The sequence below is a fragment of the Psammomys obesus genome, unplaced genomic scaffold (assembly GCF_907164565.1).
Source record: "Psammomys obesus unplaced genomic scaffold, mPsaObe1.curated_primary_1811, whole genome shotgun sequence".
Taxonomy (NCBI): domain Eukaryota; kingdom Metazoa; phylum Chordata; class Mammalia; order Rodentia; family Muridae; genus Psammomys; species Psammomys obesus.
Window position 1 is genome coordinate 12,991,438 of NW_026596143.1, and position 27,973 is coordinate 13,019,410.

A 27,973-nucleotide genomic window follows, 5' to 3' on the forward strand; every position below is an offset into this window, starting at 1 on the left:
ATGAAAGCGATTGCTGGGTCGCTGAGGGCAGGCCTGTAGAATCGCCTGCAGGGAAACAACCCCGCTATTAAAAGTTCTTTGAGCTGAGGGGATGGCCCTGTTGGCCAAGTGCTGCACAGACATGAGGACCCGAGTTCAGATTCCCAGCATCCATGAATAATAGCCAGTTGTGGCACTCATGTACTGCTGGGAGGCAGAGACAAGAGGATTCTGGGAGCCATTTGGTAAGATCCTGGTTTAGTGATAGACCATGTCTCAATAAGATAGAAGGAATAGAAAGATGGCTCATTAGTTTTGAGAGCCTGAAACTCTTGCAGAGGACCTGGATTTGACTCCTGGCACCACATGGTGGTTTACAGTTATCTATAACTCCAGCTCCAGGTGATCCTATAGCCCTACATGAACATGGCCACACAAACACATACAGTTACACAGTGGGAAAAAAAAAAAAAAAAAACAGCTGGAGAAGGCAGCTTGGAGCTTAAGAGCATAGGCTGCTCTTCCAGGACCTAGGTGTGATTCCCAGCATTCACGGAGTGCCGCACAATTGTCCATAGCTCCAATCCCAGGTCACCTGGCACCCTTTTCTAGCCTCAGACACCAGGTATGCACAGACACAGGTATACATATACATACACGAAGGCAAAACATAAAACAATTTTTAAAAAAATGTTACAGTGGAAAGTGATTAAGGACAAGACCTCACTTCTGGTGAGAACTTCCAGATTGTTTTGTCCAGTAACTTTATTATTTTTTTTTAATGAATTTTCATGTTTAGAGGGGTTCATTGACTTGTCCAGATACATAGTTCTAAGAGCCCAGTATTGAGTCTAGGAAGAACATCCTATTTTCCCAACTCTGCATTAGATTTTTTTCTTTTCTGCCACAGTGAAGTGCCACTTTCAGGTTGCCCTGAAAACTTTATAATCATGAAAGGTGTAGATGAGTTAACATAAATTTTCCCAATAAAATCCAGAATAGTACAATGAAAATATGCTTTAATTTACTTTAAAAAAAATGAATATGGCACAAAGTACAAGTTTTGATTATAGCTTTTATTAGACTTTGGAAAATAGTGTCTTAAAAATGATTGGCAATAAGATATAAGAGATTTAAATAACATTCACTGCTTGGTAATAAAGTCACTAAAGGGATTATACTAGGGATGCAGCTCAAGTGGTAGAGCACTCGGTATGCTTGAGTCCCTGGATTTGATCTCCAGCATTGCAGGGAAAACTTGTTAATGGAAATTAGACTGATTAGAAGTACACTCTTGGTGGTTTTTTTTTTTTTTCTTTCCTTTTTTTTGGGGGGTTGGGATGGGGGATGGCTTCCTTTGTAGTCTATGCTGGCTCCTTGCTGTAACCTCCCTAGTGCTGGGTTGTTTTACTCTTGATGGCTGAGAGAACAATAGTATCCTCCCATAAGTCCTTTCATGTCATTAACAGATAAAAATCTGGGCTGAATGGGTTAGGTTTTGTTTTAATGAAACATAGTGTGGACTTCCTAGCAAACTATATGCTATTAAATTTCTTATAAGAAAGACCAGTAAATACTGTTCTGAAAAGTGCATAGTTAGGAAGTTTGTTATTGGAACAGGATAGAGTACAGTCACAACAAAATAAGATGGCTACAGTGTATCAGTAGTAAAGTCTTGGGACCACTGTCCGGTTGGTGGTTTGTGACTGACCAAAATGCCCTTATACAGTGCTGTAGCAGTTAATTTTATTTTCCAAAACAGTGTTGCAGCTAGGAAATTGTCAATGTTACAAGGCAACCAACAGAGTCCCAAGGCACAATTAAAGGGATTTATTCACATGTGTTGAGTTCTTTGGTTAATTTCCTGTGGTTGTGGTTAGCTTGCTTGTTTTTCATGAAGGAACAGGGGGGGTGTATGCATGCAGAGGATAACTATTACCAAGATTTCTTGCATGAGATGCCTGTCTTTAAAACACAGGATGCTTTAAATGGGACAGCTTCATTAAGTGAATCTGTATGTTGGTTCATGGCCAGAGAGTTTTTACAAGAGGACTAAGAATTTATTAGTGAGATTCTCCAAGCAAGTTAAATTGGAAAGTCAAATGAAAAGTAATGTAACTGTGATAATAGAGTCACATTCCATCCATAGACAACATGTGGCAAAACTTATTATTGAGTATTGGTTATAGTTGATGCTTCCACTAGATACCTCTACTTCTCTTTCATCTTCCATCCTGTGTGATGGCTAATCTTAATTATTAACTTGATTGCACTGAGAAACACTTACAAGACTAGCAAAGCACACCTGGAGGTATCTGATGAGTTAGTGAACAGATTAGTCCCTTGGTAGATTAATATGGCATTACTGAACAGCGGTGAAAGGTGAGAAATAAGTCACAGGGACCATGCCCTTCAGAATGTCTTCTTTGTGTATCCCATCTCTGCTGCCTGTCTGCCATAAAGTGAACAGCCAATTCCATCACACACCCTGCTGCCTCCCAAGTGCTAGGATTAAAGGTGTTTGCCACCACACCTCACTTCCCAGCTAACTTAATTTGTGTTAGGTTAACAAAAACTAACCAGCACAGTGGACCCCTTGTCAACTTGACAAACATGTTAAACCATAATCTTTCTTTTCTTGTTCATCTCAAGGCCTCATGTTACCATCACAGTATAAAACATAACTGTAGAAGTCCGACAGTCTTTAAAATGTTCTGAGGATCTCTATTACATTGGTTCTCAACTTTCCTAACGCTGAGACCCTTTAATACAGTTCCTCATTGCTATGGTGTTCACAACCATAAAAGTATTTTTGTTGCTACTTCACACCTAAGTGTGCTACTATTATGAATCTTACTGTGAACATCTGTGTTTTCCCATGGTTTTAGGCAACCTCTGTATAAAAGGGTCAACCGACCCTGAGGACAACCCTGTCATTTAGTCCTGGAACTTGCTCTGTAGACCAGACTGGACTAAAACTCAGAGATCCACCTGCCTCCCGGCTGCTGGGATTTAAAGGCATGTGCCACCATGCTTGGCAAGATTTTCAATACTTTAAAAAGTCTAGAGTTTCTTTAAAAATCCATATTCTCTGAACACTGTGCTCCTGTAAAATAAAAACAACACACATACTTTCTTGTTTCAAAAGGAAAGATCCAGGGCACAGTCAAAATCAGATGAAAGCAAAATCTATGATTTAGCTATGCAAATAGCTCAATGTTCCATAACCAGGAACTCACTCAATGATCTTCTGGGCTTGTCCCATTTTCCCATTTCTAATGATAGAGAAAAATGCATTTTCTTTTATTAGTTGGAAATATATTATTTTCAGAGTTTCCCTTTAAAAGTTTTATATTGGTACTGTTTACTAAAAATGTAAGCATATGTACAATTTTAATGTTTATGGTAGCTGCTTTGAAAAAAATGTAAAAGTGATATGCTAGTTAGTTTCCTTGAGAGTCCACAGTGTGTACTAAAAGATCACGTTAAACCCTTGGTCTGATGAGCTTGCTTAGGGGGTAAAGGTGTTTGTCAGTAATGCTGACAACCCAGGTTTGATCCCTAGGACACATGATGACTGACTCCTGCAAGTTAGTCTCTGACCCACACATAAGTAAACACACAACACTAAATTTTTAAATAATTTCTAAAAATTACTGTTACATGTTAATTTACTTATAGTGTTGGAGATTAAGCCTAGGGCCTTGCACATTGCTAGACAGCTGTTCCAACACTGAACCAGGTCCCCCACCCCTTGAGTTTTTGAGGTAGGGTTAATGCAGGCTTGGGTTCCAACTCTGTATAACTCTGGCTGGCCTGAGATTTGGGATCCCAGTGCTTGTGGTGTCTGCTCCTTAAGAGGACAGTGACTCCTATACCCACTTCCTCAGTGTATGTGTGCTTGTGTTTGAGTGTTAGATGTAGAACGACAGTCCTGTGTGTTCTAGGCGGGCTTCCTACTACACTGAGCTATATTCCTCACCCCATTATTTAAGTTTATGTATTGAGACAGGATCTAACCATGTAGTCCTGGTTGGCCTGAACATCACTATGTAGCCCAGGCTAGCTTCAAACTCAGAGATCTATGTGCTTCTGCCTCTTGGGTTCTGGGATCAAAGATGAGTACTACCAGACCCAGCTGCCATGTTAAGTTTTGAAACAAAGGCTCTATAGTTCAGGCTGTCCTGAAATTCACCATTGTCGCCTAGGCTGGCCTCAAAACCAAGATCCTCCTTGCTGAACCTCTCAATTGTTGACATTTCAGCCTGGAGCCACCACTCCCAACTTTCTTATTTGAACTGGCCTTGAACAAAACATAAACCATTACAGTATGTTTTGAAGGACTCTAGCAGGCTTGAGCATGGTAAACATGGTTCCCTACAGTTTTTGCCTTACCCTTCTCCCATATTCCCTCTACCTTGCTAAACCATTAGATTGCATTCTTAAAGCCAGCCACCAAGGTCTCTTTTCTTATTTGGCCACTTTCTCCTCAAGAGGCTGACAACCAAGATCCAGCTATCAAAGTATTGAAGTCCATCAGTCAAAAAAATAAAAAATAAAAACCCTTTGACTCGCCTAATTAACATGCCTAATCAAAATTAACCAACTCATCCTAACATGGGTTCTCCTCTTTCCCTTTATAAACTGCCATTTGCCTATAGGCCACGTCTGTCTCCTCCCTATCCAGAGGCAGTCCTTTGTCCCTCCAGAGCAAAATCCCTTCCCCCTCTCCCTTGTCCTCTGTCTCCTGTCTTTGTCTCTTATTCCCTACCCTTTGTCCCTCTCAAATAAATCTCCTTTATGCTGAGAACTTGGTCAGGGTGTGTGTGTGTGGGGGGGGGTGTCTTGTGCTGACTTTGAGTTCCTTCCTTTTTAGTCAAACACTTTTCTAAATTATCTTGCATTTTGTATTTCCACTAGGAGTACAAGGAGTTGCAATTATTGTACATCCATACCTGATAAAGCTGTCATTTTAGTTTCATACATGCTCGTAAATGTAAAATGGTATCTAATAATTTAAATTTGCATTTCCCTAATATAATATAGAACACCTTTTTGTGATTATTTGCCGTTCATATGGCCTCTCTAGGTGTCCAGATGTTATCACCACTAATTATGCTATCATTGACTTTGTTACTAACTTCTAAAATGTTTATTAAGAGTGTGTGTCTGTGTCTCTGACTGTCTGTCTGTGTGTGTGTGATAACACAGGAAGGGTCTATGTGTTCTGTGGTGTGAAGGTAAGTCAGGACAACTTGTCAGTTCTCTCTCCCTCTTTCTTAAGACAGGGTTTCACTATGTATCTCTGGCTGGCCTAGAACTTAACTATGTAGACCAGGCTGGCCTCAAAGTCACAGAGCTGTTGCTTCTAATTGAGTTTTGGGACTAAAGGTATGCATCAACATTCCCAGCTGGTTCTCTCTTTCCATCATGTGATTTCCAGGGATTGAATTCAGGTCATTGGGTTTGGTGGCAAGCACCTTTGTAGTCTAAGCCAGCTCCCTGGCCCTGTTACTGGCATTTAAAAACACCAACCCCGCCACTACGACCACCACACATGCACCTTTTTGCACAAGGATTCAACAGCCTTACTTAAAAGCCGAAGCACTGCTACCGAACTGCTTTGTTACATGTTGCTGATTTGAACTTAGGCGCTTTCGGCTTTCACAGCAAGTAACCTTCCTTACCAAGCCATCTCACTGGGCCCCACATTGTCCTGTTTAAACTTTAAGGTTTGTTTTTATGTGTATGAGTGTGCTTGCATGTATGTAAGCACCACATGCAGCCAGTGTGCCATTTGAGGCCTAAAGACAGTATTGGACCCCCTGGAACTAGAGTTATAACAATGTATATACATGTATAGACCATGTCGGAGCTGGGAACCGAAGTGGGTCTTCTGCAAGAGGACCCCGTGCTGTGGGCCATTGAGCCATCTCTCCAGCCCCAGCCTTCCTCTCTTTCTTGCTCCCTTCTTTTCTCTGTGATTTTTAAAGAGAGAGAGAGAGAGAGAGAGAGAGAGTGTTAACTGCAGTATTTGTGCACCATGTGCAGGCCATGCCTACAAAGGCCAGAAGAGGGCACCTGATAACCTGTAGCAGGGGCTGCCGATGTTTCTGAACAATCACATGAATGCAAAAAACCAGTGCTAGGTCCTTGGCAAAGAAGCAAGTGTTCTTCACTACTGAGCCATCTCTCTAGCCTACATGGTGTCTTTTCTTAAGTGGATGAAAACAAGATTAAAATACATGTTTTTCCCTAGCTTCAAGAAATCCTTCTTTTTGGCGTGAACTTGGTGTACCATGCTACTTATTATCCAGTGCTAACCCTAGTGAGTTCAGAATGAAGGCTGGGGTGGGTGGGCAATGACATAGGAGCAGGTGGGACAAGACCCTCAGCCCAGCCCCACTCTTCTTCCTGGTGAGCTAAGTCATCTTTTCCCTATTGTAACTTTGACTGCACTGTGAATATTTTACCAGAGCTGATTTCAAATGTATGTATATTGGTGATTCTTTAACTTAGTCTTAGTGCTTCTCTGTGTTTTGGGAAATACAACCTCCTACCAAGCTTCAGCAACCCAATGAAGATATTCTTTCCATTTCACTACTGATAACAGTTAAAATGAAATCAGCCCAGCTGTGGCTAGTGGTCATGTTTGTCCTCACATCACAAATGAGCATTTGGTAGCGCTGAAGTTTAACCCACCCAAAAGCAAATAGCAAAGTTATACCAGGAGCAGAGAGCTCTCTAGACTGGGGATCAGAACTGAGGTATGGTGCTGCTTCTGTTCTGTGGTTTGCCTCAGTTAATATTTAACCCTTCGAGCTCTTAAATTGCAGAGGTTGGCCTGGATTCTCAGTGACTAACTTACAACTTTGTGGTTTGTCATCAGCTTGTTGCCTCCAGCTTTGAAATGATAATTGTGTTTATACTTAGGATTTATCAAGCTCTGTGTCAAGCACTAAACTGATAGCTTGATCTGGTTGGCTGATAAAAATGTTGGCAGAGATTCAAGGTACATAAGTTCCACAATTTTAAATAGAGACCAATAGACATAAAACTCAGAGATGCAACTTAGTGGTTAGCTAACAAACTTCCTACTGACATTCACTTTTCCTTTTCTCACGTTGGCCTGAATTTTTTTGTCTTTTTTATGATAGCCAGGCTCTACATACTTTGAGGAATTCTTTCAGTCAGTAGTTATTGCTAACAGAAGCTGAAAGAGATGGAGTAATGACCCAAATCCCATTCACACTGTTAAGTAAGTCGGGATTCAAGTTTTAAGGTGTGTCTTTGAGTGAACCGAAACTACTACCTACTGAAAATAACTGAATGCAGCTTTAAAGACGCATTCAGTTTAAAGATGAACAGCAGCATTAATTCCGAGAGGCACCATAACATTGAGACCCTGTGTCTTAATGTGTGTTTCCCCAGAGTTACTGTATGCAAATAGCTATAAACTTGATATTTTTTCATTTCCTTCTTCATAATTGGTATTTATTGTAGACATTATTCTGTTTCTGACTTTCTGACTGGGAGATTGTATGTTTGAGACAGGTTTATGTAGGCCTTAGGCCAGAAGGAGGGTATCAGGTGCCCTCTTGCCCTCTGCCATTTTCTTTGAGGTAGAGTCTCTCCCTAAACCTGAGACTCTTTTTTTCTACCTTCCTTCCTTTCCTTCCTTCTTTTCTTTCCTTTCATCTCTTTCCTCTCTCTTCTCTCTCCCTTCTCTTTCTCTCCTCTCTCTCCCCTCTTGGCTGGAAGCCTGCTATCCCTATGACCCATGCATTTCTACCTGCCTCAGAGCTAGGAATACAGTTGTGCTCTGGACACCAGGCTTGTGAGTGTGCTAGGATGTGAACTCTGGGCCTCATACTTGTACAGCAAGCTTGTTTAACCACTGAGGCTTTTCTTCCAGTTTATTTCTTTTTTGAAAAAGATAGGGTGCCAGTGTGTTTTCTGCCGATGGGCCTTGTATTTTTGGGTTTCTTTGTTGTTGTTTTGTTTTTTTGTTTTTGTTTTAGATATTTAAAGTGCAACTGCATCTGTTTCCTTTTGCACTTGATTAAGTAGTATGAAGTTTTCAGCTTCAGCCTTATGAATATTTAGACAAGGCAATTCTTTGTTATGGGGCATTCCTGTGTCTGACATATATAGTAGCATCCCAGCTCCATTGCACCGGGTGCCGGCAGTATTCCTATTCTTAGATGACAGACATACCTGCAGTTGTTAAATGTTCCCAAGGGGTATAAAAAATCAGCCCTAGCTGAGAACCATTGCTTTCATTTATTCTTAGTATATACTTCTGTAAGTAGTATTGCTGAACTTAAGGAACCCACATTTAAGCTTTATGACAGTTGCTAAATCATTCTTCAAAGAGATCATAACATAGCATGTTAACTCTTTAACCAGTGACATTTGAGGGTATTTTATAATTTCCATCAACACAGTGGTTTGGTAAAATTTACCGTAGTGCTGTTGGTTGGTTGGTTTTGGGTTTTTGAGACAGTCTCATATATTCTAAGCTTTCCTCAAACTTACTATATAGGTAAGGATGTCCTTGAACTTCGATCCTCCTGCCTCAGCCTCTTGAGTGCTGGGATTACATGCATGGGCCACGACACCTGGTTTACCATAGAGGTTTAAATCATATTTTGTTGTTGTTTTATAGTTATCTTATTTTTCTTTTGAGTACTTGCTGCTTGCTCAAAATGTAATCTGTATTTTATTATCTTTTTGCTTGTGGAGTTTGTGTCCTTGAAATACCTTTCCCTCTAAGACTACTTAAAATTTGATGTTCAGACTCAAAATAATCTTGAGTTTCTTCAGTCCTGCTTTGCTTTTATTATGTTGCTGTGGCAGATGAGAAGATGTGTTTGACCTACACTTCTAGGTTACGGTTCATCATTGAGGAAGTCAGCTAGCTTTCTTACGAAACCCAGGACTGTTTGCCCAGGGAATGGTGCCACTTATAGTGGACTGACCGGCTTGTGTCGATTAACATGACAGTCCCCAGCAAGTCAGTCTAGTTAGAGGAGCCCTTCTTTTCACGGTGTAAGTGAAGGCTATCCATAGTTGACAGTTACAGCTTAGGGCAGCTCCTTGCAGGGCAGGGATAGAATGAACTTTAATTGCCATCTAATGTGTGACAAGGATCATACTTTGTGTGCTTACAAAAAAAATGCATCTATCCCTAAACAATTTAAATTTTAATTTCTGAGTGTGTGGGGGAGGGGGAGAGGGAGGAGAGAGCGTGCATGTGTGGGTATGCATATGGACAGGTGAGATGAGAGGACAGCCATTGGAGACAGTTTTCTCCTTCCATGCAGAGATCACACTTGGGGCATCAGGTTTGCACAGCAAGCATGTCTTATGTGTTTAGGAGTGTTAATAGTCCCTGCCACATACCTGTCACTAGATCTGAACTGGTATAGAATTTTAAATGAATTCAATAATTCATTTCCCAGCCTTTTCTGGGACTCCTGTCTTTTCCTACTCAGCTATCATGAAAGTTTGAAATATGACTGGCTTTGTGTTTGCTTTTTCATTTGATTCTTGGCTATAGGTTATTTGTTCACTGTGAAATAATATTCAGCAGATACTGTCTAGTGAGCATATATTGAATTAGTCACTGTAATTGAGGACATTTGGAGACCTAAGAGGCCCAGATTTGCCACTTGGGATTAAAAAGTTTAGTTGGCTCAGCGGTCTGCTGTCTCTGCCTACAGTGAAACTGTCTTCCTTCCTGACAGACTCAGAACAAGTTGGTTCTTGTGTTTTTCTCTGAAACAGTTGAGTTGGGTTTTTAGCGGGGGGGCGGGGGGACACGAGGAAGAGAAGCTTTTGGTTGATGTGATTCTCAGTGTTTGGTAGGAATCTGGCTAGAGAAGCTAAGAGACTAAGTAAACACTAATTAATGACTTCGCTACCACACACCCTTAAGAGGTCATGTTTTGTGTTGCTTGAAGCAAAGTAGCATCTGCTCTAAATGCACACTTTTCTGATATTTCGGCTTACTTCTAACTTTAATATTTCTACTAATCCTCCAAAGTTAGAAAGTTATTTTATAACTGCAGTGTGTGTATTGTTTCCTTGACTTCTACGAATGAGTATTAGTATTGCCAGAGAACTTGTCAGACTGGTTCAGGGTTTTCTGGTTTGGAGTCCAGTTTTCAAGAGCAAGTACTCTAGGAGGGGCAGGAAGAGGGGAGAGGTCATTATCTCTCATAGAAAGTTTTTAAAAAAAAAGAAAGAAAAGATGTTACAAGCCATTTCTGTGACAGCTCGGTGGCCAATATTGTAGGCTTTTGCAGGCCATGGTCTCTGTCATACATCCATATTTCCATATCTCTTTAAAATTGTAAAAGCCACACCAAGCTCCACAGCCTTATAAAACAAACCATAGTCATTTATGTGCGGTTGGCCAACTCCTGAACTAAGTGAAGAAATGAATGTGTTGCTACATGTGTTTATTTTAATGTTTTGGGGACATGAACCCAGAATAACCTTGGGAATTCTCACTTGATTGTGATACAAAGAAGAATGTTCAAAACTTTGATGTGTGGGGTCAGAGTTGATATGTGACAGTCATGCTGGGCTCATGGTACTTGACATAACCTTGGCTAGTGAGACAGAGGGCTCTTGGTGCATCTTCTTGTGGGAATGCTGGCTAAGAGGAACAGGGGTCAGGATAGAGGGGGAGTGGAGTGGAGGTATGACTCTTGAGTTACACTGGGCCCTGACAGGTGTAAGGAACACAGTGACGCAAATTCAGTCACTTTGGGGATGTGGTTAAAAATCTGGCATGTGTAATGAGTTTAGCCAGTTTGTAAAAATGAAAAGACAAAACACACATGTCCTTGGATTCTGAGAATGGCAAATTCTAGTATGTGATTCCAGATCTGCCCTGAGATTTGTCTCTAGAGGAAGTCCTATAGCACCCGGCATAAGTGAGGTTCTGATTATTTCAGGGTAGTTTGGAATGTAGGAAGCCATAAATATTGCTAAAGAGCATGAGATTAGAGATGGTCCCTTTTCTGGCCTTCTGCTGTGTTAACAGGTTGTGTGATCCTGGGAGGTTCAGTTGATCTCCTAAACTTCACTGTCTTCATTTGTGAAGGGTAGTGGATGACTCCTGCATGGAGTTGTTAGTAGAATAAGTGCAGGCAGTGTGTGGGCGATGCTTTCAGTGCCTTTTGTGTTGTAAGTGTGCGGCAAATATTGTCAATAATTTGAAAGTGGAAGAAGTGGTAATGAGAAATGGGAACATTTATTTGTGATTCAGTGACACTGAAGAGGTGTGTTTGTGCTCAGCATTTGACCATGCTGTCAACAAAGGTTGAATCTTCCTCATTGCATTTAGTAATTGGAAAATGGAAATAAACTATGTTGACAGGAAGGAAATAACCAGATGGGATTACATTTTATTACATTTATTTTGTATGTTATATGTGTACACAGCATGTGGAAGTCAGAGGACAAGTTGTGAGAATTAGTTCTCTCCTCATACCATGTGGGTCATGGGGACCAAACTCAGGGCCTTAAGTGTGGTGCCTTTCCCACTAAGCTGCTTCGCCAGCCCTGGGATAATGCATGTTAGTTCATAAAACTTGAATCAGGATTGGTGGTAAACTCAGTACCTGTTGTTCAGTTTCTTGAACTATGTGTTGGGGGAGAACTGAAATGTGAGTCCTGGGGAAGCAGAAACTTCTGGCAGTGGCTGGTGTGTAACCCTGTTAAAGACTACTTGCCCAGCATAGTCAAGGAAGGCCCTGGGTTCTACCCACAGAACCACATGGTAAACATTTTTTGCTAGAAAGATTTGATAAAATTCTCTCGAGTTCAGAACCTGCATTGTTAACTTGTATAATGTGGAGTGAGCACTACTTTCATAAGATATTTGAAATACAGTTTAAAATGAGCAGCCATTATAGTGAGTGGACTGAAAGAACTTACTGTTTATAAAAGAAATGTGATAAATATCTTATAAAAGTTTAAATGTATATTTTCTTTTTCTCTACAATTCTATTTCTAGGAATTTTGCTGGTACTGAATCATGTATGGTAGGATTATTTGTCCCTACAGCTTTTAATAAAAAGGTGCAATTAATAGTGTCTAGTCTTAGGGGACAGATTTCCTTAATCCTGCTGTGTTCTTACAGTTGCAAACTGTACCTGCAAAGAGTGTGAGGGAGTCTGTTTTCACTGATAGAGCTCTCTTCCAAGTTAATTAAGACAAAGTAAAAAGCAAAGGGAAGAACAGGGTGCTCTTAACAATGCCTTCATTTTGGTTGTCTGGCCCTGCGTGAGTAGTAATTATACTGGGAAGAAAATACAAAGCTAATCCTACAGTTGGATCTGTTACGAAGAACTAGCTCTAGGTGACTATGGAACAAGTCAGAAAGGGTTTACATTTTATATTATGCCCTTACCTTTCAAAATGTGTAGTATCAAAAGTTGGCCAGGCTGCTGTTGTTCTCATTGCAGTTGAAAACACTGGAAACCTCCGTTCTTCTCCCTGTGTGTGTATCTGTTTGCTGCTTTCTTGACCTTGATGACTAGAGAAGCAGGCTGTTGGGTCACCCTACCACGGTTGTCCCTTGCTACACATATGGAAGCATATTGAACTTCTCACCTTCCTTTGTCTGACTGATGATGTTTCTGTTTCCACCCCCAGCCCTGACAGCATGTAAACAACCTTTCGCCGAGAACCCAGGTCACCACTGAGAAGGGTGCCTTAAGGGAGAAGACTATCAGAGGACACCAATGCCAGGCGTGTCTGGAATAGTGCTCGGTACAGGCAGCATGAGACGTTCTGTGCCAGCCTCTGTGTGCTACTGGCAAAGGCTGGGGCTCTCCTGGTAGGAGGGTCCTGGGGCAGCCAGTACCAGGAGCCCCCCAAGGGAGCATGGGACCAGCTATGAACTCTTTACAGTGAACTTGGTTTAGCTTATGAAGGAATTGTAAAGGTTACTTACTTCGTACATACGGAAGCCCTTGACATTCAGAAGCCTTTGGTGTGAAGTGCCAGCAGCTGCCCTTGTCTACTGGAGTTAACAGGGTTCTTCTGGCACCAAAGTGAACTCTTCTTGGTACTTCTGGCAATACAGATCTTTAGGACAAATCCACCTGCTGAATGCTTTGGGGCAGGAGAAAAGTAAAGCCTTGGAAGCAGCCACGTGGCCGAACAGAAAACTCTCCCTTGTCGCTCGTCTGCCCAGACACTCGGTGTGACCCTTTTCTACTGCTATTCTGCGCCACAGTTGTTTTCAGGCAGTTGGATGACATGAACTTTGAGATGGAGTTTGTCACCCGTGGTGGACTGGCTGCCTTTCCAAGGCTTTTGCTGTCAGAAGGGACCATCTGAAGGACTTGTTTGTGTGTGGAAAGGAGGGCACCAGCCTGACCTGCATCTTCCACCATGTTCCTGTTGCTGCCTTTTGATAGCTTGATTGTCAACCTTCTGGGCATCTCCCTGACTGTCCTCTTCACCCTGCTGCTCGTTTTCATCATAGTCCCTGCCATTTTTGGAGTCTCCTTTGGTATCCGAAAGCTCTACATGAAAACATTGTTAAAGATCTTTGCGGTAAGTTCTGCTGTTGTGATAGTTTTCCTCACACGGAAGAGAAGGGCATTAGCAGAAAGAGTGGTTCTTATCAGGAGTCCTTTTACCTTCTGTGTCACAGGGTGTGCCTTAGACATTGGAAACTGCCACATGCAGAACAGGTGATAGGACATAAGGCTTCTGTTGGTGGGCTGGCCCCTTTTTCCCTCTCACAGGACTCTTAGGTAGATCCTTGCATTCATGCAAAAAGAATGCACAGAAAAAAAGCATTGGAATTATTTTCAGAAAGGCAGAGGAAACAGTAGAACCTACTGTGCCATTGGACAGAACTGGTTGTGTTAACTGAAGCAGATAGAAGTAGACTCTCCTAGAAGTTGATCTGTGCCACAAGACTTTACTATTTAGACGAAGTTGCTACTGTAGTTGCAGAATCTGTTTGAAACAGTCACCAAATCTTCAGGAATTTTTTTCCAGTGCTGAAATAGCATAATTTGAGTAACATGCCCTGATATATAATATACTTGCTCATGTTATATCTTCTAGATGGTTTGGTTTGGTTTGCTGGTTCTGGGGATCAAATCAAGGGCTGATGGCATGCTTTGCAAGCACGCCACAGTCTTTACATATTTTTCCCACTTTCTTTTAGTTTCTTTGAATTCTGTGGCATTCACTGCCGTTACAAGAATGAGTTGGGGCAGGGGTTAACAGCATATACTGCTTCTTCCAGAGGACCCATGTGTGAATCTCAGCACCCACACCCAGTGATGCATAACCACCGGTAACTTCAGCTCCAGAGGAATCCAACACCTCTGGCCTCTGTGGGACATGCACTTATATGCAGAGACACAGATGTGCACACATACATACATAATTTAAAATGATAAAAAGAATTGAAATTGAGATAAAATAAGCAGATTATAAATCCAGCCATTCTAAAGACAGCTTGGTGGCCTTCAGTATGTTCACATCACCACCATCTGTAGTGCCACGTTATCACTTCAAAGAAAGCCCTTAAACAGTCACAGTACTGGGGAGAAATTAAAGTTCAAAGCCAGGATGAATTAGCTATTTTGTGTGGATGGAGTCATACACAGTGCACACTTCTGTGCTTGGCTTCTTCGACTTAGTATTTTCAGAGCTCATCTGAATGGCAGCAGTTGTCAGTACTTTTGTGTGTTGTGTGTGGTTGAATAATAGCTCATTGGGTGTCTGTACGTGATTTGCTTATGCATTCATCCATTGGTGAACTGTTCCACCTTTGGGCTGCTGTGAATAGTGCTGCTGTGGATGCATGTTAGGAGTCCCTGTTTGCAAGTATTTTTTGATTCAAATATGTTCATGTTTTTGACTGTTATAGAAGGGCTAATAGTATCTACTATTACTACATATAATAATTGTGATGGTTATTATTTATCCTGCTATTATATAAATAAAAGACAGACACCTGTTATATTTTTAATATACCTATACACTGGAACGGGGCAGAAACTAACCCCCTAACCTATCTTGTTACCTCCCAGCCCCACATCCCATGCCATTTGTCCCAGTCATTCCTATCTAGGCTACTCCCCGTCCATTATTCCCATGAATACTTTCCCTTGTTTTCCATTTGGACTGCTTCTCTCCAACTGCTGATCCTAAGAGCAAGCTCCTCTCGGCCATGCTTTCCTAACCCATGCCAACTCCCTTTCTTTTTCTTCCTCACCTGTCCCTCCCTCTGCTTCCTCTCCCGGATTCCTTCTGTCCTCCCAGCCCTTAGCTCCGCCTGTCTCTCTTCTGCCCTGCCCTGGTGTAGGCATTTTTTATTGGCCAATCAGGGATAATTTGGAGGCAGGGTTCCACAGCATCACTTGGTATGTAGGAGCATTTGTTCTTAGAGTAGTAAAGATCTTGGGGGACAAGCAATTAACCTAATAGCTCCAGGCAATGCTGCGACATTAGACAGCTGTGGGAACACGTGTGCATGTGGGGGCCTGAGGTGGGTGTCCCTCATCTTCCTCAGTCCTCCTTCACCTTCTTTATTGAACCACACAGTCTCTCTCTCAGTCAAACCCAGAGCTTCTTGACACCTACCTAGTCTCTTTCTCTCTCTCTCTCCCCTTCCCTCTCTCCCCCTCTCTCTCTAGTATGCTCTGGAGATCTTGTCTCTGATATCTAAGGCTGAAATTACAGGAGGCCCACCATGTCCACCTGGCATTCATGTGGATTCTGAGGAAATCTGAATTCTGGTCCTGATGCTTGCATGGTCATTTCTTCTCCCCTTAGACACTGACATTTTAAAAACAGAAGTAAGAGTTCTAAACCTAGGGCTCTTTTTTAGTGCTTAGTTCACCTTGGATGGCATAGGTGAGAAAAAAAAGCCTAGACTGCTGGTAAATCCTTTCCTGAATGGAGAGCCAACCACATGGCTCAGTGGGTAAAGGTGCTTGCTGCCAGGCCTGATGTCCTAAATTCTATTGCCTAGTCCATATGGTGAATGGAAGAATTGACTCCTTGAAAGCTGCCATCCTTTAATATCCTCTCATGCAGTGTAGCAAGTATACATATACTATATTAGTCAGGGGTTTCTAGAGGAACAGAAATGACAGAAAATATATATATACAGATTAATTACAGTGGCTTGTGGGCTGTGATTCAGTGACTTAGCGTTACTATTCCTGAATAGTAATTAGTAATAGTAATAATAATTCCTAAAATGCCATGACCAAGAGCAGTGTGGCTAGGAAAAGGTTTATTTCGCTGCTGGTTACATATAACAGTTAGTCATCCAGAGTGGTGAGGGCAGGAACCTAGAGGCAGGAGGTGATGAACGGGACACGAAGGACTGCTGCTTACTGGTTTCACTTCTGGCATGGTCAGGTCACTTTCTTATAAAAGCCTGGGCTACCGTCCCAGGGATGGCTGCACCCACAGTAGACTGAACCGTCCCACATCAATCACTAATTAGGAAAATGCCCTGCAGGCTTGCCTGCAGACCTGTCTTATAGAGGCATGTTCTTAATTTTCTCAGGTGACTCTAGTTTGTGACCATTTGACATACAACTATCCAGCTCATCTGTCTAGTCCAATAATGGCTGTCTCCGGAAGGAAAGGCCAAGAATCTGATAGTAGTTCAGGCCAATAGGCTGGGTGTCTCAGCTGGTCTTCAGCGTATTAGGAATCCTGAAGAAGTGTGTTCTGATGCCACACAATGCCTCTGCAGCAGGAGAGATGAACTTGCCAGTGAGAGCGCAAACAGGCAGAAAGCAAAAACTACCTTCTAGGTCCTTTTATGTAAGCTGCCACCAGAAGGTGTGACCCAGATTTAGGGTGGGACTTTCCACCTCAGTACTTGAGGATTACTCCAGCCCAGTCAATGTCCTCACAGGTGTGCTCAGATGCTTGGGTTTTAGTTCATTCCAGATGCTGTGAGTTGATAGCCAAGTAAAATCCTTGTGGGGTCGAGTATTGGATGTCCAATCCCTATGTATGCCAGATTTGCTCTGCCACTGAGCAAATAAATCTTTTTTATAATTTTGTTTTAAAAATACACATTCAGGGTTTGGAGAGATGGCTCGGTGGTTGAGTGCTTGCTGCTTTCTCAGAAGACCTGAGTTTGGATCCCTCACCAGGTCAGGCAGCTTACAACTGCCTGAACTCCTGATGCCATCATTTGGCCTCTACAGGCGCTGCACTCACATGCATGACACCCTCCCTGATAATTAAAAATAACTAGAATAAAATGTTAGAGATCATAAAGTACACATTGGAATCATTAAATGCTGACTGTAGGGCATGTCATCCTAGGCTACCAGAGAGTACATATCTTGAAAATTACTGTTCTGGCTACAGTGATTTAAAGTAGTAATGGAAATAGTTTATACACTTATAATCGTCAAGATAAAGCTCACTGGTAGAGTTCTTACCTAGCATGGCCTAACACTAGTGCAGCAAAAAAGATAAACTTTTTTTTTTTTTTTTTTTCAAAAATTGTATTTACAGCCAGTTGTAGTAACACACATGCTTTTATTTCCGGCACTCAGAAGGCAGAGGCAGGTGGATCTCTTGAGTGTGAGGCCAGGCAAGACCACATAGTAAGACTCTGTCACTAAATAAATTTGCTCTTCTTGTAGCTTCAGAGGAATATTGCTTTCAGAGGCCTCAAAGTGCCTTTTGGCACCGTGTTACAGTTACAAACAGGCTACATGCTGGAGAAAAGGGTGGGCCTGCTGTTCCAGTTAAGGTATAGGGTGGTTCTGGGAGTGTATGGTCTTTTATCTTTGGTGGCCTGAGTTGATTTTTCGCATGTGTGTACTCATACATGCTAGGTATGCACTCTCTCAATGAGCTTAACCCTGAATTAATCTGAGTGCACTCAAAGAATTGATGCTACTTTTATCACTGATAGTACTTAAAAGGTTATCAAACTTTAGAAAATATACATCTGTGTATTCATATATATATACATCTAAATATACTTGTACTTATATGTGAAGATTGACTGGTTTTGAGGAATGCCTAAATTTGGTCTAGGATAACAGTCTGTTGTCCTAGACTGATGGTCTATAAAAAGAAAAAGTTTCTCCAGGAGCAAGGTGCTGACAGCATTGTCTGGTCAGGACCCTACTTCCTGGAGCTTGCTGGGATCCCTTTTATAATCCCCATTTAAAAGAAAAAAGTTGTTATTGTGTTATTTGTATTGATAGATGTATATGTACCACGTGTGCACAGGTGTGGTGGAGGCCAGAAAAGGGTGTCAGATGGCTTGGATCTGAAGTTACAAGTGGTTGGAAATGACTTGATTGTAGGTGCTGGCAACCAAAATCCAGCTCCTCTTCAAGAACAGCAGGTGATCTTAATGACTAAACTATCTCTCCAGCCCCTATAGCCTTGTTCTTGAAGGCTTCCCTTCATAGTCTATTCACTTCTAAATAATATCATATTGGAGATTAAGTTTCAGCAGTGTTTTACAGGACATAAAGACTTTTGTCTCATGGAACAGAATAATCTTTATTTTACCTTTTAAAAGCTTCTTTGTTTTTTCCTAAATCGGGATGATATGCATATTTTTCGAATTGGAAGAAAGCTAAGAGATTATCATAGTTCTTTGATTCTTCCTTCTCACTACACATTTTCATTACCCGGGGAAGCATTTAAGTACTTAATTTGGGCTGTGGCTTTAGCTCCGTTGGTAAGGGTCCTGCATGTACAAAGCAGTGGGTTCAGTCTCCAGTACAATGTGCAGAGGACGAGGTAGCACATGCCTGTCCTAGCCCTTCCTCAGGAGGTAGAGGCAGGAAGATCAGAAATCAAGTTCATCCTGCTACAGAGTGAGTTTAAGCCAGTCTGGAATACATTAGACCCTCCTAAAAAAAAAAAAAAAATGCTTATTTTGATATCTTGACTCTGGTTCTGGTGAGCATTTTTACAACACTCTTCCAGCCTGCTTCCTTCCTTCCTTCCTTCCTTGCTGTCCTAGAGGTTGAACATAGGGCCTCATGCATGCAAGTGCTGTACTGCTGAGCTCTACTGCTGTGCCCTTAGTGAATGGTTCCTAGTAGATACAGTGTGGGTCCGGCACTGTGCAACATGCCAGATTAGGTAAGAGAAGGTAGGGCTGTTGTTTCTGCTTGGTTTCTTGAGACAGGGTCACTCCAAGTCCTGGCTGTCCTGTAAGTCACTGTTTAGACTAGACTGGCTTTGAACTCAGAGATCTGCCTTCCTTTGCTGGGATTAAAGGCATGCGCCACCGTGCCCACCCAGCTCAGTGGTGGGATTTTAAACCATTAAGTTTTGGGGTAGTTTTATATAGTAGTAGGTAACCAAACAAATAACATAATGTCAACAATCATAATCATACATGTCTTATAGATTACACCTTTATTACTTTTTGCATATTGCTCTTCAGTGTAATATTATTTATCCTTTTAAATTACCTAATATTTATACTAATAAAGATATGAGAGGCATAAGCTGAGGTAAAAACGAGCTGGCTCAGTCAGGTAAAGTTTTGATAAGCGTTCTTCTACCAACAAAATGAGCCAAGTCCAACCAAATAATTAGGTGCAGCTCAGGGGTGGTTCAGTGACCTCACAGGAGGGGCTCAGTGAAGTCTCCATGCAGAGGGAGACAGAAAAGCGGGGGGGTGGGGGGAATCACAAAGAGAGAAAAAGTGTGTACACAGAGAGGACGGGAAAGAGATAAAAACCAAAATGTTTGTATTATAGAGTGAAGAGCCTCTGGGTGTCCACCCCTTGGGCTGGAGAGTTGAGGGTAGAAGGCAGGGTATGCCAGCCATGCCCTGTAACAGGTAGGGTAAGGGATGCTGGGAGAGCCTGGAGGCCATGTCTGCTTCAGTTGAAAAGGCATCTCAGCAGCTTGTCCCGGGTCTGAATCCCAACAACATTATTTTCTGAACTGTTTACAGGATATGTATTTACAAGCCCGATTCTACAACCGAACAGCTAGCTCCGTAGAAATCTTTATCTGTGTCCTTTACCCTTGCTAGTCTACCTTTCTCTTGAGCTCCTCCAACCCCATGAGGGCTCCTTGGCTCTCTTTCCTAGAAATCTCTTTTATCCGTGTCCTGCCAGCTGTTTTTCTATTGTTCCTGCAAGACCAGAGAGAGAATCCCTATCTCTCAACCGACCTCCTTCCACAAGGGCTCTGCTAAGCCTTTCTTTAGGAGAAAATACTTCCATGCCTGCCACAGATGGGCCTGTCCATGAGTCCCTTAAGGAAATTTTCTGTTTCAGGAGTCTTTGCTTCAGATGTTCTTTATACAACGGCAGTAATATTTTTGGCATCAAATTTCTAGGAATTGACTTTCAGTTGGATTGAAGATAATTTGGAGAGAAGGGAAAAAAAAAAAAAGCCTGGATATAAGCAAAAAGATGAAAATAAGTTACCCAAATAAAAGGAGTCCATTAGATCAGGTTAGAGAATATGAGGTCTTGTAATCTGGTCAGCATCCAGCTGCATAGTCAAATTTGTTGGAAAGTTACAGAAAAATATGATGTCACTGCAGAGACTGAAGACATAATTGCAGAGACAATAGAATTAGGGCAAAGTAGGCAATATTTTTAGCACTTGGGGTTTTTCAACCAGCCTTGAAACTTAACTGTTACAGTAATTTTTATATAACTGTTTTGGCTTCTCTTAGTTTCACTCTTAATCTGCTGTTATATAAATAATTGAGACTTTATTTATCTATAATTTGCTTCACAAGAACTGAGCAGTTATTACTGTATTGTTAGCCCTCTAGGCTAACTTGGTTTCCTTCCAGTGTACATCCCAGGATACTTGCATTTTGTAGCTTTCCTGCTCCAGCTCCTCTCTCCTCGATTTACCTGGACTCTCCTGTGGCTGAATTCCCCCCTCGCACCCCCTACTTCCTCTTCTCTAATTCCTCCTCCCCTGGCCGGCAGGAAGTCTAGCCCTATTCTCTCCCCTGCTCAGTGATTGGCTGTAAGCTGCTTTATTGACATAGCAGAGGGCCATTGGGGAGCAGAGTTTATACAACATTGAGCAACAGGAGATCTCAAATAGGCCTGCACCCAGATATGGGGATACAGAAATCAGCATTATTCAATAACTTTGTGCCTACACGTAAGTTTAATCGAAAAACTTTCTAGTGTTGTCTGTTGTCTGGGAAGGAGTTGTCATTCCCACCTCACATGAAAGTAATGAAAAGGTTTTGTTTTGAAGACAGATGATTCCTGGGAGGTAAGGTGACAGGAAGAATGTTGAGGCTTGTTTTAAAATATTTTATTTATTCTTTGGTTTCATGCATGATACAAAGCATTTTGATTGTATCCACCCCAAACTCCCCGCTCCCATGCTCTTCTTGTACCTCTTTTTCTTTTTCAAACCCCACTGAATCTGACTCGTTTGGTTTGCATGCCCATGGCTGTGGGGCTGTTCACTTGAGCAAGGCCTGCCTTCCACATTCCTGAAGAACAGTCCGGTCTTCCTCAGCAGACAGTGATTGCAATGGCTCCTCAGTTGGGGGGGGGGGGGGGGGTTGTCTCATGAGCCTTTTTTTTATCCATGCTGACATGGAACCTGGCTTGAACTTGTGTAGGTCTTATTCAGTGCCCAGATCTGCAGTGAATTCATGAAGGAAGCAACAGCAATGCTGTGTCCAGAAGACAGCACTTCATAGCACTTCTTACTTTTTCCAGTGTCTCTTCTGCAGTGTTCTCTGTGACCTTGAGGATATGGATCAATGTCCCATTTAGGGCTGATCACCAGTCAGTCTTTATCCTTTGTGCTTTGGGCAGCTATGAATCTCTTCATTAACTGCTGTCTGTGGACTTTTCCTTTCTAAATATAGACACATTTTCTGTGAAAGCCTAAGGGGAAGGACAACAAATACTGAGCTGTTCTAGAACTGAGAGAGCCCCAATGAAGAGTTGCTCTTCCAATGAATGCAGTAACCTACAGCCGTTGTCACTGGTGTCCTGGGTTGTAGTTGTTGATTTCATTGTCTCACTATTGAAAAGGAGAGAACAGAATTGAGAGTAAATAAGCAGGGGGTTATTGAGAAGTATAGTAGCAGGTACAGCAGGGAGAGGTCCCAAAAATAGCTTGCCAAGTAGCACTCTAGCTCAGATGTTCTTTTATATCTTGGGAAAGGGTCAGTTTGTCCACATCAGTACATAAATTAGGAATCAAGGTGGAATGAACCTGCTTGACTAATTTGAGTGTATGTGGGGTATTCTGACTGGTCAGGGGATCAGGTGAAAGAGTGCAGACTCAGAAAGTCCATTAAAGTCACCAGAGAGGAGGAAGAACTCTGAAGTAAAAGGACAGCCTGGCGATGAGCCTTTTAGATTTCATCTCGGACTCTTTGTTCCTTTGGCTTATCACCAGTTCCATCTACTTCTGTGTTCTTAGAGTTCACTAGTTTCATCAGGACATGCATAGATATTTTGTTCATTTGAGCCCCAGAATTCACATGCTGGAAGAGAGAGAACCAATCATTTCCCCACAAATTGCCCTCTGACCTCCACACAGGCTTATTCCTTCCCCCACCCCACCCCACCCCTCGCATACCCCACAAAAAATAAATAAGTGATGTGGTAGGCATTCTTGCAGGGGTAAGCAGTAGTTAAAGAAGACAGGTTTTACTAGCCAGTTCCTGAATGCCTGTTGGTAGATCTAGGCAATGAGAAAATCACCCTGAAAATCTTGTCATGGCTTCTTAACTTTTTAGCTCTTTATTGAGGGGAAACACACACTGCCGTATATATTCCTGGTTAAGTCAGAGCCCTGTGAAAACAGTGAGCCCTGTTTGGAAGGTGTGCTGCTTGGCTGCCACCTGGTGTCAAGCAACTAGAATTTAACCTTTCACTCTTGCTGTCATTTTACCATTTTTTTTTTTTTTTTTTTTTTTTTTTTTTTTTTTTTCCTCAGTGGGCTACCTTAAGAATGGAAAGAGGAGCCAAGGAGAAGAACCACCAGCTTTACAAGCCCTACACCAACGGTAGGATTGGGTCCCTTATTCTAAAAGAACCTCCAAAATAATACTCCTAAATGGTGCTGTTTGTGGAGTCTTAACCACACTTACTTTTGCTGTAACAAAATACCTTAGGGTACTTCGCAGAAGAAAAGGTTTTTACCTTTCTGGTAGATTGAAAACTCAGGCAAGGGCTGGGCAGGTGGATTAGTGAATAAAAAGCTCATTCTGCATTTACATGGATTGGATTTCCCAGACCCAGGTACAACCTTGGTTCAGTGACATACCTCATAAAACCCCAGGGCTAGTGGGTGGCAACAGGCAGATTTACAGAGCTCAATGGCTTGCCAGTCTAGCAGCTGTCAGGCTTCAGGCTCACTGTGACCATGGTAAAAGTGTGTGTAGTGAGGGATAAAAGGAAGACGCTTCATGGGCCTGTGGCTTGAATGCTCATGTAACACAGTCAATCTTTCTCTCTCTCTCCTTCCCTCTCTACCCTTCCCCCCTCTGTCTTTTCTCTTTCTCCCTCTCTCCCCCCATCCATCTCCCTCTTCTCTCTCCCTCTCTCTCTGTCTTCCTTTTCTCTTTCTCCCTCTCTCTCCCCCCTCTCCATCTCCCTCTTCTCTCTCCCTGTCTCTCGGCTCTCACACACAGACACAAAGAAAAGAAAACCTGAGTAGAAGCAGAATAGCATTGATGAGGGCTCCTTGCCTACATTGCAGCATGGCAGATGGCACCACCTGGCACAAGGGTGCAAGAAGAGAGAGAAGAAAGAGCTGGTTCCAGGGGCAAGGAAGGGCCCAGGAGAGTAGGAGGATGTCAGGCTTTTTTATGTATGAATGCTCTATCTGCATATACACCTAAATGCCAGAGGATGCATCAGATTCCAGGATAAATGGCTCAGAATTGAACTTACGACCTCTGGAAGAACAGACAGTATTCTTATCCACTGAGCCATCTCTCCAGCCCAGTCTGGCTTGTTTTTTTGTTTTTGTTTTTGTTTTTAAACAACTAGAATTAAAGAGCTGGGCACAGTGGCAAATGCCTGTGTTCCCTACACTTGGGAGATGGAAGTAGGAGGATGAGGAATTCAAAGGTATTAGCTTCATAGTTCAAGGCCAGCCACCACTCCTGAGACCTTATCTCAGACAGACAAATCCACCAAAACCCCATCCTGATGTTGTGGACGTGAATGACCCCTGCAGAACCCACACATTCAGAGCAAGGACAGTGCTTCTCTATTCAGGGACATCAGTCCCATGGCCTAATCTCATGAGCTAATCTCTTAAAATCTGTCAAGATTTGTTTGCTTGAAAATGCAGCCCAGGCTGGCCTCAGACTCACAGAGATTTGATTGCCTATGCCTCTGGAGTGTTGGGATTAAAGGTATTTGCCATCACACTTGTTGGGTTTTGGTTTTTGATAGTTTCTTACAAGTATATAATGAATTTTAGTCTTTTCATCCCCTATTTCCCTGTCTCATCTCCCTTTTTTCTGCTGAAACCCTCCTTTCCCTAAATGTACTTCCTGCGTTCCTTCCTTGAATGTAACTGACCCACTTAGTTTACATAGTGTTGCAAACATGAGCCTAAATGGAAGGTTACATACTGGAGCATGGTATATCCACTACTTAAAGACCCAGCACTTCTCAGTACTGTTGAATTGCAGCCACCTTTTTCTGCTCATGAAACTCTGGAGAGCATATTCAGCCCACATTCAAACCATGGTATATGGATCCTTCATACTGTGAAACAGTCTTCATACACGTGTTCCCTTGTAGCGTGCCGCTTGTCTAGGGATATTGTCTTATTTTTGTTTTTGCTTTTTTCAGGAATCATTGCAAAAGATCCCACTTCTCTGGAAGAAGAAATCAAAGAAATTCGTCGAAGTGGTAGTAACAAGGCTTTGGATAAGACACCCGAGTTTGAGCTCTCTGACATCTTCTACTTTTGCCGGAAAGGAATGGAGACTATTATGGATGACGAAGTGACAAAGAGATTCTCAGCAGAAGAGTTGGAGTCCTGGAACTTGCTGAGCAGAACCAATTACAATTTCCAATATATAAGCCTGCGGCTTACCATCCTCTGGGGGTTAGGAGTGCTGATTCGGTATTGCTTCCTTCTGCCACTCAGGTGAGGTTGGGCCTTGGAGGCCGTGTAGGCTGCTCTGCCTCTATGCATGGCTTACCTACCTCACTCTGCCTTGTTTTCCATTTATAAAGGAGGATAGTGGACTTAGAGAGGGGCGTGGGAGGGGATGAAGAAAGGAGGGTGGGATTGGGAGGGAATAAGGGAGGGGGCTACAGCTGGGACACAAAGCAAATAAAATGTAATTGATGTAAAAAAATAAAAAATTAAAAATAAATAAATAAAGGAGGATAGTATTTTTTCCCCCCTGGCTTGTCCATTTTACCCTTGGAAGGGCACACTGGAGCACCATCCCTTCAGGCCCCTTACATCCTTTACATATCAGACAGAAGTGGTTAGATTCCTTCCTTCCTTTTGTATTTATTTTTTGAGATAGGGTGTCATTGTTTAGCTCTGGCTATGTAGACTAGGCTCGCCTGGAACTCAAGAGATCCACCTGCCTCTGCCTCCTGAGCCTTGGGATTAAAGGTGTGAACCAGGTAACACACGAGGCTAGTAGTAGGCTTTCTTAAAGACCGTTTGCTTGTTGGTGATACCGAACACATGACAGGGAACACCATCTGCTTCCTGGACCCTCCTTCCTGGGCCTAGCCTTTCCTGAAACCTGCCTCTGGCACAGAAACAGCATTGATCTCTGCTCCTCTGGGTCCTTCTCAATTTGTCTTGCCAGATGCTGGCATCGTCCAATTCTACCTCCTGCTTCACAAAGAGGTTTTGCTTTTGCTAGGGTGTCCAGCCAAAGCAAGACCATACAGGTGTTGGGTGTGGCAACTGAAGAGACAGTATTAGCCCACCCACAGTTCACGGTCTATTTGGAATTGCAGTCATCTCTCAGTACAGGTGCTTTCTCACATTTCCAGGGGAAACTCTCGTCAGGTCTTCTGTGTGTTTGATGATTCTTTCCTTTGTCGTCACACAGTCACTGAATAACTGTTTGTCTGCTTACAGGATTGCTCTGGCATTCACGGGGATTAGCCTCTTGGTAGTGGGCACTACTATGGTTGGATACCTGCCAAATGGGAGGTGAGTACAATAAATGCACATGTCGGCAGCTTGCTCTGAGCATGGTAGCTGACGCTGGAGGCAGCAACAGCTCTGGTCGCCAACACAGTCCTTGAGTCTTAGGTCATTAAAATAACCCGTAGTGAGTGACAGTGGTGCCTGCTGTAATGGCTTCTTGGAACCCAGCCCTCACTCTCTTCCCATTTTAGAGTAAAAAGGGCAGTTACCATAAAGGAGTCTAGGCTCAGGTAGTAACAGATTTTTATAGTATGTCGTTTGTTTTTGCTGGGGATCAAGACCAGGACTCTGTATACTGGGTAAGTTCTCTATTACAGCTGGTCTCAGTCCTTCAGATGTTTAATTAAAAAACAAACAAACAAAACAAAAACAACAACAAAAAAAACAATGTTTAATTGCATGGTTCTGCTAGCTCCATAAGTTGACAAATGACTTAGAGTGGGAGATTTTTCTTTCTGCTCACCACCCCTCTTTCTTAATGAAACTTTACTCTCTTAGGGAAATTCTGGGCCCAATAGACATCTGTTTTGCTGAGGCTGGTGGTGAGGTTGTGCCTGCTGTGGGTGGTGGCTGGGGGATGGGAATCTGAGAAAGCTTGGCCTGCTGGTGCTGGGAATTCTAAGCTTTTACTGTTTGACCACTAAAAGGTGAATGTCATCAAGTTTCTCTGCTTGTGTGTAGATAGAAAGTTGCTAAATGATACATCTTCACCTTTTACCATGTATACTAATATTTCTACAAGTACTCTGTGCACTGTTAAATAATTGGAGTCAGCAATTTGTCCTGTTTTTATACTGCTCAGCTGTCATGTTGTTGCAGGTTTAAGGAGTTTTTGAGTAAACACGTTCATTTAATGTGCTACCGTATCTGTGTACGAGCCCTCACAGCCATCATCACCTACCACAACAGGTGAGAGAATGTATATTAGCATGGAGGGAGAGTCCATTCATAGAAACATTTGGCTTGAGCTGGTGATGCTTGTGAGGTGAGAGGTGTATTTCAAATGAATTGTTCATGCTGTTTTTGTTGCTTTGTATATATTTTATACTCAGGAAAAACAGACCAAGAAATGGTGGCATCTGTGTGGCTAATCATACCTCTCCCATTGATGTGATCATCTTAGCCAGTGATGGCTACTATGCCATGGTATGCAGTCTCTTGTTTTGGTTATCTGATCAGGACTAGGTAATCTCTGTACCTTCCACAGGAAGCTTCCTTGATTAGGGGTTCAGATATGCAAACATGCTTTTGCATGCAGAGAGTTACCCTAGTACTGGCCACCCTAGAAGCTCTCCTGAGTAGGGTGATTGGTGCTGTGGTTGGAAATTGTCTTGTGTCCTTAGATTGAAGGGATTCCAGGAAAGGGGGAGACTGAGAAACTGAGGTGAGAGGCACTGAGACTACCTGAGAGGTCCACTTTACAGTTATTGGCTTTCTGTTTCACTGGAGTAGCCTCTGGCACTACTGGTCAAAGGGAGAATTCAGAATCAGGAGTCTGAAGGGTGGCTTCTTAATAGTGAGAAAGTTAAAATTATGAAACATTAACAGGTTGAGAGGCTTGGGTATGTGTTTTGTGGTATCAGGGTCCTCCCAGAGTGAGGAGATTTGTGTGAGATTTTTTTCTCTCTGTCTGAGATTAGGTGGGACAGGTACACGGGGGCCTCATGGGTGTGATTCAAAGAGCCATGGTCAAAGCCTGTCCCCATGTCTGGTTTGAACGTTCTGAGGTGAAAGATCGCCACCTGGTGGCTAAGAGGTAAGTGAGCAAAATGTTCAGTTCTGGTTTTCCCCCGATATAGGACATGTAAAAAGTATGTAAATAAACTCA

At 42.5% G+C, this 27,973-nt stretch overlaps 1 protein-coding gene across 1 annotated transcript in view; it reads left to right on the forward strand.

The window, feature by feature from the left end:
• The window catches only part of Gpat4 (glycerol-3-phosphate acyltransferase 4), a 36,288-nt gene that overhangs the window by 1,645 nt on the left and 6,670 nt on the right, over positions 1–27,973 (forward strand). Inside the window, exons 2-8 of the mRNA XM_055593467.1 lie at positions 12,652–13,560; positions 22,936–23,005; positions 24,810–25,110; positions 26,074–26,148; positions 26,965–27,054; positions 27,198–27,291; positions 27,786–27,901. Of these exons, the coding sequence (XP_055449442.1) occupies positions 13,396–13,560; positions 22,936–23,005; positions 24,810–25,110; positions 26,074–26,148; positions 26,965–27,054; positions 27,198–27,291; positions 27,786–27,901 (911 nt within the window). The 5' untranslated portion in view covers positions 12,652–13,395. The remainder of the gene's footprint in view (positions 1–12,651; positions 13,561–22,935; positions 23,006–24,809; positions 25,111–26,073; positions 26,149–26,964; positions 27,055–27,197; positions 27,292–27,785; positions 27,902–27,973) is intronic.